Below are 16,197 nucleotides of genomic sequence, written 5' to 3'. Positions count from 1 at the left end.
TCAGCAGTCACACGCATTTCCATTAGGAAATGATACTTTATCTAGTTTTGACTAAAATTGAGACATTTTGACAAGAAATAAGACAAATATTCTTGGAAAGACTTTGAGTTTTTGCAGTGTGTTGGTTCCCATCGTCCAGGTGCGGACTAGTTTCCTACTTGCTACTTGCATTACTCACTACATCCTAAAATCAACGATGGAAGTGATCATGATCAATTCCACAGCTCATTTACAAGCAGTTGGAACTCCCTTTGCTATTCTCAGGACTGGATTGACCCAGTGTTTTGACTGTCTATTTTTATTTTTCAATCAGTGAGAGGATTACAAAATCATCCTAACTGTGTGACGACTTTTCTCTCCTTTTGCGAATTTCAGAACAGAAAATAAAAAGGCAAAGTAACGCATTGGACTCATCATGTAAAGTCGTATTAGCCTGTGGATTAGAATAATGCATAGAATACAGACTTGGTGTGAAGAGACCTTAATGTGAGTACAAACAAACTGGCGCTTGATGTCTTTATACATCCATGGTGAACACACTGTAAGTGACGGCCCGGTGTGGATGTATAAATGCACAATTAACAGCTTGTTTGGATTGAATGTTAATTTAAAATTAATGAATGAAAATTAAATGCAATGAACGAAAAAGTCCAGCACATCCTCTGTCAACATGACCTGTAGGGACTTTTACAGTACAAGCAGCAGAGCTTTCCTCAGTAATAATAAACAAGCTGTGAGGCTGTAAAACAGTGAAGATCAATCATCGTGCTAAAGTTTTAAACATCAAGAGATTCTTTCCAAAATAAAAGCATAAGGACACGTTGGAGAAAAGGTAAACAGTGTAAATATGCTGCCAAGTGTGTTTGTAGGAAACCTCCTCAGGTTGAAGAGGCAGCGCTTCCTGAACACTAAACAAAACAAACCTGAACTCGGCAGAAACTGAAATCAATGTCCCATCAGCCCCGGCGGCTTCAGCTGAGCCGGTCGGCAGCAGCAGCAGCTAATTAGGACATTGATTGTGTTAATGTCCCTGTTGACTGATAATTAAACCTGAATGTCAATGTCTGCATTTTAAAGGGTTATTCCTGTCTGTTGACCTCCACAGCCAGATTTAACCTGAGCTCTGCCCCCAGTCTGGTGGGGGAGGGGGTGGTGGTGGGGGAGGGGATGTGAAAACCACCTCACAGGGAAGCTGCAGAGATTTATGAGCAGGAATCAGGACAGAACAGACGTGGACTTGTTCCACATCACAGCTGCAGCAGCTTCCTCCTGTTTGAAGTGTCTCACTAAACTCCAGAGACTCGATCGGTTCAGATGAGAAACAGAGTCTGAGCTGCTGCTGCTGCTGCTGCTCTATAGTTTCTTTTTGTAACATCACTTTAAGATGTAAACAGTCAGTACTGTATATACACACTGATCAAACACAGGAACATTAGTATGAAATCAAATCAAATGACTGATTATAATTCAACAGGCCGATCAAACAGTGTTTAATCTGTACTTCATGTGTAAACATCTTTTAAAACTTTATGTTTTCACAGATGTTTTCACATTCACATTAATCAGTACATATACTAATATATGATGTGGATGTGTAGCCTGTATTATTAGGGCCACGGGCAATCGCACCGGGCACTGATCCCTACAGCTATGAAATAGCTGCAGGGACCAGTGCCCGGGCGAAGCCCGGGCACTACTGTTATTGTGTGGATTTTTTCTTATTAGTGTGACTGCTGAGCAGTCACACTATTGTTCTTCTGTTTGGCCATTTTCTTCCGCCTTTTTACGGTCTTCTTCTAGTCCTTCATACTTTGTGCTATTTCAACAATTCATATATCAAAACGTGCAGCTTTTTCTGGACTTTATTGGCATTACTTTTCTCTTTTTAACTCTTTATACTTTTTAAAATATTTAACTTTTTCTGATTTTTTTCAGCTTTATAATGGGTGTGTATTGCGTCTAACGAGCAGAGCCAGAGTGGTGTCAGAGTGGAGAGAGGCAGAAAAACATTCTAGAGTTTTTCTGGCTAAACTGTCAGCACGGCCACAAATTAAACTCTAGACAAATTATTTTCTCCAGTTTTGTAGCCACACTTGTCTTCTGGCTAAAATTCTGGTCAAAAATGCAAAGAGACTTAGATAATAATTTTAAATATTTTTTAAATGCAGCCAGGGAGCTCTCTGCTCTCATTCAGCTCAATGTATTTTTTTCACAGCAGCAGGAGAAGGAGCTCAACTTTGTAACTTGCTGTTAAGTGCTTTTTAATTCATTTTAATTCACCAAAAAATAGTCACAGGTCACAAAAAAGTCCTCTTCTTGCTTGGTGTGGCTAATTTATACTAATTTCTCTTTATTTTAAGAATCATTGAAAAATCTCACATTCATCAAAGTCTCAACCTCTCTTCACCACAACTCCACTGTAGTGTAGGTGGTAGAGTGGCTGCTTCCCAACCCCAAGGTCACTGGTTCGAATCCAAGGGGAGAACTCTTGTTATGTTGTGTTGAATTCTGCTCTCCTCCACCGCCTTCAATTGGTTACAGGTGTTTGTTATCTCCTTGATTACTCATACCAGTTTGCAGCACATCATCACATTACAATGAATGACAACACTCTTGAAAGCAGTGTGCTCTCTGTAGCCGAGTGGCAGAGTAAAAGTTTAGTGATCATATGGTCATGGGTTCGATTCCTGCCTCAGTCATTTCACATCATTGCTTGACTTTTGATTCCAATTATTCAGCTGCCATTGGACAGTCTTTGATTCCTCATAGTATAAAGCTCATTGTAACTCAGGTTCTCTGTGGCCATATGGTTAGTGTGTTAGGTGTTGTGCTATTTCAACAATTCATATATCAAAACGTGCAGCTTTTTTTTTTAACTTTATCGGCATTACTTTTCTCTTTTTTTAACTATTTATACTTTTTAAAATATTTAACTTTTTCTGAAAATTAAACTCTAGACAAATTATTTTCTCCAGTTTTGTAGCCACACTTGTCTTCTGGCTAAAATTCTGGTCAAAAATGCAAAGAGACTTAGATAATAATTTTCATTCTAAGTCATTCAAGCTTGACTCTCAAGCTTTCTTGATGTTGACAGTGTTCAGATCATTAACAGACAACAGTCTCTGCACCTGTGTGTGCACTGTGGCCTAGAGGCAGAGTGGAAGTCTAATGACCATGAGGTTGTGGGTTCGATTCCGACCTTGGTCAAACATTTGTATGGTGATCACTGCTTGCACTATTTGCTAATTCTGCAACAGCGTTCAGTTGCTATCAGCAGTCACACCATTTCCATTCTTGGAAATGCTTTTTCTAGTTAGTGTGACTGCTGAGCAGTCACACTATTGTTCTTCTGTTTGGCCATTTTCTTCCGCCTTTTTACGGTCTTCTTCTAGTCCTTCATACTTTGTGCTATTTCAACAATTCATATATCAAAACGTGCAGCTTTTTCTGGACTTTATTGGCATTACTTTTCTCTTTTTAACTCTTTATACTTTTTAAAATATTTAACTTTTTAGATGTTGACAGTGTGCAGATCATTAACAGACAACAGTCTTCTTGACAACTCCACTGTAGTGTAGGGGTTAGGGTGGCCGCTTCCCAACCCTAAGGTCACTGGTTCGAATCCAAGGGAAGAACTCTTGTTATGTTATGTTGAATTCTGCTCTCCTCCCCCGCCTTCAATTGGTTACAGGTGTTTGTTATCTCCTTGATTACTCATACCAGTTTGCAGCACATCATCACATTACGATGAATGACAACAGTCTTGAAAACAGTGTGCTCTCTGTAGCCGAGTGGCAGAGTAAAGGTTTAGTGATCATATGGTCATGGGTTCGATTCCTGCCTTAGTCATTTCACATCATTGCTTGACTTTTGATTCCAATTATTCAGCTGTCATTGGACTCTGCAACTGTGTGTGCACTGTGGCCTAGAGGCAGAGTGGAAGTCTAATGACAATGAGGTTGTGGGTTCGATTCCGACCTTGGTCAAACATTTGTATGGTGATCACTGCTTGCACTATTTGCTAATTCTGCAACAGCGTTCAGTTGCTATCAGCAGTCACACCATTTCCATTCTTGGAAATGCTTTTTCTAGTTAGTGTGACTGCTGAGCAGTCACACTATTGTTCTTCTGTTTGGCCATTTTCTTCCGCCTTTTTACGGTCTTCTTCTAGTCCTTCATACTTTGTGCTATTTCAACAATTCATATATCAAAACGTGCAGCTTTTTCTGGACTTTATTGGCATTACTTTTCTCTTTTTAACTCTTTATACTTTTTAAAATATTTAACTTTTTAGATGTTGACAGTGTGCAGATCATTAACAGACAACAGTCTTCTTGACAACTCCACTGTAGTGTAGGGGTTAGGGTGGCCGCTTCCCAACCCTAAGGTCACTGGTTCGAATCCAAGGGAAGAACTCTTGTTATGTTATGTTGAATTCTGCTCTCCTCCCCCGCCTTCAATTGGTCACAGGTGTTTGTTATCTCCTTGATTACTCATACCAGTTTGCAGCACATCATCACATTACAATGAATGACAACAGTCTTGAAAGCAGTGTGCTCTCTGTAGCCGAGTGGCAGAGTAAAGGTTTAGTGATCATATGGTCATGGGTTCGATTCCTGCCTTAGTCAGTTCACATCATTGCTTGACTTTTGATTCCAATTATTCAGCTGTCATTGGACAGTCTTTGATTCCTCATAGTATAAAGCTCATTGTATCAAAGGTTTTCTTTACCCCTCACATACTGTCTCTGTCTGTAGCCTAGTGGTTAGCTTGCTGGTCTGGAGACCTGAAGGTTGCTGGTTCAAATCTTGCCTCAACAACAATTATAGTGAATTATTTTCCCAGTCGTCATCTGTTGACTTCTGATAACTTGCTTCATGTTGAAACTGCTGCTCTCAGCCTGAAATTCACAGAAATTTTCATTCTAAGTCATTCAAGCTTGACTCTCAAGCTTTCTTGATGTTGACAGTGTGCAGATCATTAACAGACAACAGTCTCTACAACTGTGTGTGCACTGTGGCCTAGAGGCAGAGTGGAAGTCTAATGACCATGAGGTTGTGGGTTCGATTCCCACCTTGGTCAAACATTTGTATGGTGATCACTGCTTGCACTATTTGCTAATTCTGCAACAGCGTTCAGTTGCTATCAGCAGTCACACCATTTCCATTCTTGGAAATGCTTTTTCTAGTTATTTTTCCACTTCCGGCCAACTTTCGGTTCGCTACTAGTCCTGCAACTCGAAGAGTTGCAGGCCAAATTATATATCAAAACGTGCGGCTTGATTGGGATCGGTGTGCTATTACTTTTCTCAACAGTATACGAATTTTTCGCGACGTAAGTCGCGAAAAACTGCGCAAAATTTTTGCATTGAAATGAATGGGACGGGCGGGAAAAAAAGAGCGAAAAAGACCAATCATTGGAGTTTAACAAACGTCTACTGCTCAGGCATACTTTCACCTAGAGACTCCATTTAAACTTTAAACAGTAGACACAAGTCTTGTGTATTGGCGTATTACTCCACGTTTTGATAGGTCAAATAGTTTTTGATCAATCCCTGTTCAATGACCATGATCATTTTTGGAGAAATTATGAGATTATAATGGGTGTGTATTGGACGGAATGTTCGTGACAGAGTGCGTGACATCATCGGTTAGAGTGGGAGAGATGCCAGAAAAACTCCAGATTTTTTCTCTTTCCAAACTCGGCCCAGCCACAATTTACACTCTACACACATAATTTTTTCAGAATTTGTAAGACAAACTTGTCCTGTCACTCATCATCTGCTCAAAATATCAGAGAGACTTACAGAATTTAAACTCTGAGCCTCTAAGTGCGGCCACGTCTGTCTCTGCTCCTCATTGACTCCAATACAAATATTTTCTGAGAGACACAGAACGGCCTGATGTTTTAAAACTGCCAGCGTCGCCAAAATATTTACTGTAGAAACACCAAATCGTACCAAAATTTGCAGTAAGTCCTTAGAGCAACGTTGATCTGTGTTTTGTTCTGATAGGAGTTACCGTTTTGTCATGCTAAGCCTAAATGTGAGAGCGGTGCAGAGGCAGAAAATGGCTCTTTTTCTCCATGTTTCTGTCTGTCTCAGCCTGCGGGGGCCCCTATCGCCGTGGTAACCTCTTTGATCCTCAGGCCAGAGCTCGTTAACTTCATAAACAATCCACCTGGCGCTCGTTTAAATGTTTATAAACACAGACACAGCTAAATCAGACTGACACAGGATGCAGCTCATAACATGTGTCAAGTCAGTCACACACAGACACACACACATAGACTCTAGAACCAGCTTCATGTGATTACAGTTACAGACACACACACACACACATCAAAACACACAGGTAACACTCCTCTCCCACACACAGGTAACTTCACACACACACACACACACACACACACACACACACACACACACACACACACACACACACACACACACACACACACACACACACACACACACACACACACACACACACACACACACACACAGTTAACCTAATGTGATTACAGCTCCTCCATATCAGTGCTTATAGAAAGATGATCATGTGTCTGTCTGATCAGCTCTGTCTTGACCTTAAGATCGTGGGTTTGATTCCCATGTTGACAGAGATGGCAAAATCGGCAGTAGCCGTGGCCCATTCAAAATTTCCCGAGAGGAAATTTTCTAGTTATGGACTGTTACTGTTAAATCAGTAAATGGTAAACTGTCAAAACTCCCTTTAACTTACTAACTAACAACCTCTACGACTTGATGTATGTTTGTAGATTTACAGAGTGTTTATACGGTATGTAATGTGTGTGTGTGTTACACCTTAAAGGGATAGTAAATTGGCCCATTTCCATAATCCCTATAGTCATAGCAGTAGGTTTGTTAACTTTATTTGTCGGTGCAAGCTATTTTTAGAACAGCGGCGCAGAGCCGTGAGCTGCTCAGAGCTACGCTACGGAGGCTCATTTCTTGGTTTCCCTCATCAAATACACAATCCAACAACTCCACAACGCTCTGGTGGACAAGTTGTGACCTGCACATTCACCATGCTATGAGATAATAACAGAACTTTACCAGACAGAGTTATTTTAGAGGGAAATTCATGCAAAACTGCTGATGCGCGGGCAGTTTTTCAGCAAGCAGTCTCTGAATTTGATGAGTTTCATAAGGGAAACCAAGAAATCCCATCAGCCTCCGTAGCGTAGCTCTGAGCAGCTCACGGCTCTGCTCTGCCGTTCTAAAAATAGCTTGCACCGACAATTAAAGGTAACAAACCTACTGCTATGACTACAGGGAATGGGCCAATTTCCCAAAATGTTGAACTATCCCTTTAAGGAGAAGCTTAACACATTTTTATTATATATCTTGTGTGAAATGAAAACTAAAGTATTTCAATTAATCTATTCTGTTCTGGACTGTTACTGTAAACACACAGTCAAGCCTTAAAACAGATAAGATTTTGTCTAAATCTAAACATATATGCTAATATATGACATATGCACACATTATATACATATTTAATATAATCTATGTAAATATATACTGGTTATTGTGAATGTGAACACAAATTACTATGTTACACATACACATATATACACATATACTAATATATATACTGTATGTATAATATACAGTGCATGATAAGAATGAGATAAATGTAGATATGAACGTATGTTTTGCAGACGTCACTGCTGCAGCAACGAGCTTCAGAGAAACGATGGTTTGAAAAACAACAAAGCATCAGAGACTTTAAAAACATAATAACTGGTCGTTAAAGCTCTGCTGATTGGTTGTTGTCGTGTGATGTTTAAAATTAGACCTGACTCCTCCTGCAGTAGAAACCTGAACCAAACACAACACACACACTGAGACGTTTGACATAAGCAGGTTTATTGTTCTTGCTGTGTGTGTGTGTGTTGTGTGTTTGTGTGCGTTACATCAACCTGTGCTGTTGTGAGTCCTTCAGTGTCCGTCACCGCACAGATGATTAAAGTCTGAGCTGAGGAAGATGATGATAATGATGATAATGATGAAGATGACGTCATGTTCATGTGGTTCGTCCAACACGTACCAAAGTGTTATTATCTACACACACACACTCTCTCAAACACACTCACTCCAAGTCCCTGACACTGTAACTGTGACACACACACACACACACACACACACGCACACACAGGGCACCGTGATTGACAGCTCATCTGACTCCGCCTCTTCCTGTGGAGCAGCGTTTAACGACCGTGGACTCCGAGGCGTCCACACACTCCCACAGAGTTTAAACTGGAGCAGCCACACACACACACACACACACACACACCCCGTTATTACAGCCTCTACACACACACACACACACACACACCACAACCCCAGTCTGAGGGCTTCTGGCCTCTGCTCGGCGCTCGGACGACGTTTCACTGTTAAAGGGTCAAAGATGTTTCATAGAAAAGTCAAAACCAGCCAATAAAGTTTTAATCTAAAGACTGAAACTCGTTTAAAAAACAAGATTCATGAAACTTTTGTTTTTTGCATCTTGAGCTGCCGAAGTCGAACACCACAGACTCCTTCATCATGTGCAATAAGATTGAATATTTATACTCATACTGGATCAATACTCATTTGCACCTTTTAACTGTTTTGAGTTCTGATTTTAATGTTTTATTTCATCATATTTTCTCTGCTGGTTGTTTTTTTTCCCTTTTCTCGTGTCTCATGTAAAAAATCTCGAGTTAAATCAGACGAACGCTGACGCAGCTTTAACACATGATGAGGATTTATCACTGTTTCACTGTAATAAAGACGACTGACGACCTGCGAGCCAATGCTGACGAAGATTTAATGCTCCAATATCTTTGTGCTAAAGTGAGTATAAAGTTTGTAGAGCTCCATGTTTACAGCTGTGACTGTGTCTCTGCAGCTTCTTGTCTTTACTTATCAATCACTTCATTATTTCATGAATAAAATTCATGATTAGTAAAAAAAAAAAGAAAAAAAAGAAGCCTGTCACGGTCTCTTAATGCCCGAGGTGACGTCTTCTGACCAACTAAACCAAAACATTTTCTACTTTTTCAATAAAATATTGAGTCCTGAATCGTTTTCTGTTGATCGACGAATCAATTAATAATCGTTAAAGTTTATTTTAACTACAGAGCTCTGACTCCAACTGAAATTAATCCATTTATTATTCCGCTGCTGAAAATAGTCCCAAACAATCACCATGTTTCCTCCTTTTTTCTTTCTTTTTTAAACAAAAATTTGTAAAAAAAAATCTATAGTTTCCACTTGATTTATTGAATCATTCAACTTTTAATTGAATAAAACTTCATGATTAGAATTATTTATGTTGTTTTTGTGCTTTAGTAACAAATAAAACTTCATACTTTTTACATGTTTTTACTTATTTATGTTGTTTTTGTGCTTTAGTAAGAATTGAGCTTCAGTCTGAGACGGAAGCAGAGGAAGACGTCGAGCTCGTTGCTGGTTTTGGTTTTTACCCTTAAAAGGATTTGTGGGGTCAAACTGGTGCCCTGTGATTTTTAGATAGAGAGACAGGAGTTCAACTACAGCATCACACACACACACTCAGACACACACACTCACTCTCAAATACGCGACATCAAAAGAAAAGTGAACTCTTTACAAGACTCGACTCTTAAAATATTCTCTGTGCAAACTGCAGGTCAGACGTCTTAGTAAATGTTAGTACCAGAGCCGCTGCTGTTAATAATAAACCTGTGAAGAAGAAGGAATCTACCTGTGTGAGCTCCACCCGACCCGACCCGAGTCTCAAACTAACAACTCATCTGGTTTTTTGTTCTTTTTTTAGTGTTTATAAAAATATACAAATATAAGTCGATGTCTGTACAAACGAGGAGCCGGAGGGGTTTCAACGTCAGAGAGTTTTCTATAGGAGCTTCTACTTTCTCTCTCTCTCTCTCTCTCTCCATTGAGTCTGTGCTCGGTCGCCCCTCCGGCTCACAGAGGAGGAAGAGGAGGAGGAGGAGGAAGAGGAGGAGGAGGAAGTCGGATCAGCTCCTTTGTGGTCGATTTGAATCCTCCCTCCATCCTTCTCTCCTCCTCGACACAGTCTGGTTCAATTCATTTGTGTTTTCACTTTGTGCAGAAGAACGAGTGTGTTCAGTCCGTCCTCTTCCTCCTCCTCCTCCTCCTCCTCCTCCTCTTCTTCCTCCTCTCTCCGCTTCCTCCTCCTCCTCGTCCTCCAGGGATGTGTTAGTCGGACCGGTCCTGCCGCGCCCCGTGCCGAGGGATCAGTGGACCCCCCCGTTGTAGGACTTCCCGTACATGTTGAAATCTGTCTCGACGAAGTGAGTGGAGACCGGCTGCTTGTACAGAGGGTTGGAGGCCTAAAGGACGACACAATCAATCAATCAATCAATCAATCAATCAATCAATCAATCAATCAATCAATCAATCAATCAATCAATCAATCAATCAATCAATCAATCAGGAGCATCACATCCTAACACACATCAACAGGAAGAGGTGATTCATTCACTTATTAAAGTAAAATAACTGCGGTTTGTAATATCTGAGATAAGATACTGTATATTAACAATAAAAGGGAAGATAAGTGAATTTTACAACATTCTCTCAAAAAGAGGTAAGTCATCTTTCCAGATATTAATTATTAAAGTCATGGGAAAAGGACCTAGAGATAGTCTTTGAAGAAAATACCTGGTTAAATATCTGTGAAAGAACACATTTTCCATTCACCAGCAACAAAATTAAGGAATCTGATTTTAAATTCATCCATAAACTATATCTAACACCGACAAAAATGCATAAAATCTCCAAGACGATGTCAGCAAAATGTCCCAGATGTAAAAGGACGAATGGGACATTTATAGATAGATAGATAGATAGATAGATAGATAGATAGATAGATAGATAGATAGATAGATAGATAGATAGATAGATAGATAGATAGATAGATAGATAGATAGATAGATAGATAGATATAAAACACAATAAATAAGTATATCTAAAAAGTGCCAAGGTTAAAAAGTTAAAGTGCATGAGTGGGTCAGAATGTTTTGGGAGTGTGACCTTCTACAAAAATTCTATTCACTCTTTTACACAATCTGTTTTGAAAACAAAAATTGATTGAAGCCCCAGTTTGTATTTGTTAAATGATTCATTACATCTTCAGTTAGATACGAAATAATGCAGGATATTAATTATGATAACAGACTTTGCGAAGGAATGCATACTCTTATTTTGGAAAGATGATTTCCCTCCAACTCTTAAGATATTTACAGATCAGATTTCACCATTTTTACCATTAGAAAAATTAACTTTGGAGAAAACATTAAGTGTGGTCATATTTTTCTCTCTCACCATCTCGTATCGTGCACGTGAGCGAGCGCTCTGGAAACGTGCGAACTCCCGGCGGTCGTGGATGGTGATGACCAGCTTCCAGACGGCGAGCAGCACCACGCCCACCAGCAGGATGCTGCCGACCACGGCCAGGAGGACCGTCATGGCGTCGGTGCCCGTGCTGCACTCTGATACAGGAGGAGGAGAGACGGAGAGAGAGAGAGAGACAGAGGTGTTTAATTAAAACTCAAAGAGCTTCAGGACTCGTTTCTTCTCAGCTTCAAGTTTTTTTATTATGATCAATAATCTGAGTATCGAATAATTGATGAGTCGAAACTGAATTAATTCTCATTTATTTATAGTGAGATGAAGAAGACAGAGAGGAAGAGGAGGAGGAAGAAGAAGACCAAGAAGAAAAAGATGAAAAAGACAAAGAAGATGAAGAAGAAGGAAATGGTGAAAAAAAGGAGGAAGAACAAGATGAAGAAGAAGAGGAGGAAGAAGAAGATGAAGGAGAAGTAGAGGAAGAAAAAGACAAAGAAGATGATGAAGATTCGGAAAATGAAGAAAAAGAGGAGGAGGAAGAAGATGATGAAGAAGAGGAGGAGGAGGAGGAAGAAGAAAAAGTCGAAGAAGAAAAAGAAGAAAAAAAAAATTCTATGGTACATTTTATAACTCAATTAGCTTTATATGAGGAAAAATAATATTAATAAACACTAAAATAAAAGTCTAGTCTAGAGAAAAAAGAAAAGGTTAAAACAGATTATAGATTATAGACAATAGATCATAGATTATAGATTATAGGCAAGGCAAGGCATCTTTATTTATATAGCGCATTTCATACCAAGGCAACTCAATGTGCTTTACATAAAGACAAAACATAAAAAAAGAAGCATAAAACAGAATAAAAACAAACAAAACACTAAAAACAGAGTTAAAAGCAAGAGGAAGTAAAAGTAAAATAAAAGAAAATAGAGCATGTGAAAAGAGAAATGTTTTTATAGATTATAGATTAAAGACGTGGGTCTGGATCGGGACTTGATCCTCATCCTGACCCTGTAATTGTCCCGTCTGTGGTGAGAAGACAAAACAAAGCTGTGTTGTTGTTGTTGTTTCCTTGGCAACAACCTGCAGCTGTCACCTGGCCTGTGGTCGGGGAGGAAACACGGAAGCAGCTGATTGGCTGCTGAGGCAGAACAACTGACCTGGCTCCTTCAGCGCGGTGAGCACCGACTGGCCGCTGGCGTGTTCAGAGTAGGTGAACTTCATCACGCAGTCGTCGTCCGTCTTGTAGAGACAGAGCACGGCGCCGGGCTCGTCCGTCTCTGCAGAGAAGAAGAAACAGAGAGAAACAATGAATAATATCTACAAGTTCAGTTTCATTTTGTCTCTTTATTCTGTTCTTTTAAAGGGATAGTTCAACATTTTGGCAAACTGGCCCATTGCCATAATCGCCATAGTCATAGCAGTAGGTTCGTTACCTTTAATTGTGAAATCCCATGAGCCTCCGTAGCGTAGCTCTGAGCAGCTCACGGCTCTGCTCCGCCGTTCTAAAAATAGCTTGCACCGACAATTAAAGGTAATAAACCTACTGCTATGACTATAGGGATTATGGCAATGGGCCAGTTTGCCAAAAATGTTGAACTATCCCTTTAAAGCTGCCATTACTCTCCTCTTGTACACAACCACACACCCCCTCATCTGTGCAGTAGTTTATTTTCTGCCTCACAACCACCAACACTGTGTGTAATTTCTATTCTATTCTTGTAAATAACTGTATATCATTTGGCACATAACTACTACTACAGAATGCCTCTCTCTCTCTTTGTTTACATTTTTTTTTTAAATGTTTGTTTTATATCGTTTTATATTTCTATATTTGCATATTTTTCTACTTTTTTTTTACCTTGTTTGCTACAATGCGACTGTAACAACCAAATTTCCCATATATGGGATAAATAAACAGTCTTATGTCTTATCAGGGCTCCCACTTTTCTCTTGAAATGGTTTTCCAGGACATTTTCAGCTCGTTCAAGCTTTGGAGAAGTGTTATTTTTGACAATGGTACCTTATTTTGTAAATCTAATCAGTTTGTTTCTATGTTTATTCCTCTCTCTCATTCTCTCTCCCAGAAGTCTGATTTAAAGATGTGCAGTCTATGGCTCTAATGTATGAATAATCTCTTAAATGCTAAGAAATTATGAAAAATGTATCATAGAACAACACAAACATGTTTTGTTTTTTTTGGAAACGAAATCCTTAGCATTGTCTGAAAAAGTCAAATAGAGCTCTGGTAGCTGATAAATATAATAATAAATAATAAATCATTTTCCAGGACAACTTAAGCTTTTCTCATTTTCCATGTGTTTTTCATGATTGGAAAATGGGTCAATGATTTTCCAGGTTTTCCAGATTTTCCAGGACGCGTGGGAACCCTGTTTATTAATGTTATTGTTGTTGTTATTATTGTTGTGAAGAAAGAGAGAGAGAGAGAGGAAGGAGGAGGAGGAGGAGGAGAAGAGGAAGAGTCATGGTGGATAAACACGCGGCTGCTTCACATCGTTTAAATTTCTTGGTGGTGAAATCATGAAATGATCCAGTCGGTTTCCAGTCGATCTTCATCAAACACAAAGTCTCAGGAGCTCGTGAGGGAGGGAGGGGTGAGGTCAGCCTAGCCCCCCTCCTCCTCCTCCTCCTCCTCCTCCTCCTCCTCCTCCTCCTTCTGTACTTCATGCACAAAGTATCTGGAATGTCCATGTGGAGTCCATTAAGGCCGGTCAGAGCAGCGCTGTGAAACATGTCGGACGTGGGCCAACGAGGACGGGTCCAATAATAGTGTGTGTGACTGAACAGTGAACACGCCAAAAACAGCGTGTTTGTCTGTCTCTATGTGTGTGTGTATCTGTGTCTATGTGTGTGTGTGTGTGTGTGTGCAGCATCTCGGTGCCATGAAGCCCATAATAACTCTCCAGACGACTGAAGCTGCAGAGAGAGAAACTCTGTTTGTAAACACGGCGACGTCACACTCTGCTCCTTAAAGCGACGGCGACACCTGCTGCTGCATCATACACATCAACATCAACGTGACAAGCCGAGCGACCAAAGGAAGCGTGTTACAGACCATAATAATCCTATCTGACAGACTTTAATCCAATATATCACAGCATCAAATCTGTTTATGTCACGCCGTTACAATCTGTGACTGTTCCACATTAACGTGTCTGAAGTGAACAGAGCTGTTTCCTGTGTTTGACCTGTTTATCGACTCAAACCGTCTCTGTGTTTCCTGTTGTTTTTCCTGTTCGAGGCTTTAAAATAAAGTTTTCATACAGTTATAAATCAGATTTTAGTTGTTTAAACTTTGTCTTTTAACCAGATAAAGGGTTTTAATTTTAGTCATCAGACGTCCTCTGTCCATGAATTATAAAAGAAACAGAGGTGAAATAACTGTCTGAGGTCAGGTCGTCCTGTATCACTGAGGATGAATCGCAGTCAAACTGCTTCGTTTTAATCCTTAGGTCGGTTTGTTTTCATCAGATTCAATTCAGCTGCTGGTTGAAATAATAAATAAATACATTTTTAAAAACTCTGATCGTCTGTTCATGAGTTCAAAATAAAAACAAACTAAAGAAACAAAGTTAGAAACTCTGAACTCTTCTCTAACGTCTCCTGTGACTCTATATATTAATCACTGTGTCTGAATGGTGAGGAGGAGGAGGAGGAGGAGGAGAAGAGGAAGAGGAGGAGGAGGAGGAGGAGGAGGAGGAGGAGGAGGAGGAGGAGGAGGAGGAGGAGGAGGAGGAGGAGGAGGAGGAGAGGAGGAGGAGAAGAGGAAGAGGAGAGGAAGAGGTGGAGGAGGAGGTAGAAGAGGAGGAGGAGGAAGAAGAGGAAGATGAGGAGGAGGACGAAGAGGAGAAGGAGGAGGAGAGGAAGAGGAAGAGGAGGAGAAGAGGTTGGGGAAAAGGGAGAGGAGGAGGAAGAAGAGGAGGAAGAATAAGAGAAGAAGAAGAAAGAGGAGGAAGAGGATAAGGAGGAGGAAGAAGAGGAGGCGGTGGAATAGAGGAAGAAGAGGAGAGGAGGAGGAAGAGGAGAAGAGGAAGAGGAAGAAGAAGAGGAGGAGGAATTAGAGGAAGAGGACGAAGAAGAGGAGCAGGCGGAGGAAGAGGAGGAGGAGGAGGAAGAGGAAGAGGAAGAAGAGGAGAGGAGGAGGAAGAGGTTGAGAAAAAGGAGGAGGAGGAGGAAGAAGAGAAGAAGAAAGAGGAGGAAGAGGAGAAGGAGGAGGAATAAGAGGAAGATGAGGAAGAGGAGGAAACAATAACTCCCATGATCCTTCACTGATTGACAGCCTGTGTGTGAATATCTAAAACATGGCTGCTGCTGCTGCTGCTGCTGTTGTTGTTGTTGTTAAGTCCGACTGTGACCTATGACATCACAGGTGTAACATGTGCCACAGGTCTCCATGACAACAACAACAACAGTGACCGACCGCGGCCTGATACAAAGTGACAGTGGAGGAGGTTTGTAATGTGGAGAGAGAGAGAGAGAGAAACTGTTTGCAGATGTTACAGATGTGAATACTTCTCCTCTGCCAGCCAGCTGCTCTGTGTATACATACATATGTGTGTGTGTGTGTGTGTGTGTGTGTGTGTGTGTGTGTGTGTGTGTGTGTGTGTGTGTGTGTGTGCGTGTGCGTGTGCACTCACTCAGGGTCTCCACGGTGATGATTTCATCCTTGCACAGGCGCTGGCAGGTCTGGTTGTCTGCGAGTCGTCCCGAGTCGAAGAGCCGGCACTCGATACACTCCCTGCAGCCGAGACAGGAAGTTCAGACATGATGATGAGACTTTACAGCTTTTTTTC

General features: G+C 40.6%; 1 protein-coding gene across 2 annotated transcripts in view; it reads right to left on the bottom strand.

The window, feature by feature from the left end:
- The window catches only part of itgb5 (integrin, beta 5), a 168,599-nt gene that overhangs the window by 94,101 nt on the left and 58,301 nt on the right, over nucleotides 1–16,197 (bottom strand). The window contains exons 13-16 of one of the 2 annotated variants that reach the window (XR_014596318.1): nucleotides 16,042–16,142; nucleotides 12,544–12,663; nucleotides 11,360–11,526; nucleotides 8,104–10,365 (exon numbers count right to left, since the gene is read on the bottom strand). Coding sequence is in view for 1 of the 2 variants with exons in the window: in XM_083997046.1 (XP_083853172.1) it covers nucleotides 10,270–10,365; nucleotides 11,360–11,526; nucleotides 12,544–12,663; nucleotides 16,042–16,142 (484 nt within the window). In the remaining variant the exon portion in view is untranslated. Of the gene's footprint in view, nucleotides 1–7,932; nucleotides 10,366–11,359; nucleotides 11,527–12,543; nucleotides 12,664–16,041; nucleotides 16,143–16,197 lie in introns of those variants that run through there. The other variant, XM_083997046.1, reaches the window with a different exon arrangement.

Source organism: Trachurus trachurus (genome assembly GCF_905171665.1).
Source record: "Trachurus trachurus genome assembly, chromosome: 21".
Taxonomy (NCBI): domain Eukaryota; kingdom Metazoa; phylum Chordata; class Actinopteri; order Carangiformes; family Carangidae; genus Trachurus; species Trachurus trachurus.
The sequence above is the reverse complement of the archived record's forward strand: the minus strand, read 5'-3'. Positions and strand labels throughout refer to the sequence as shown.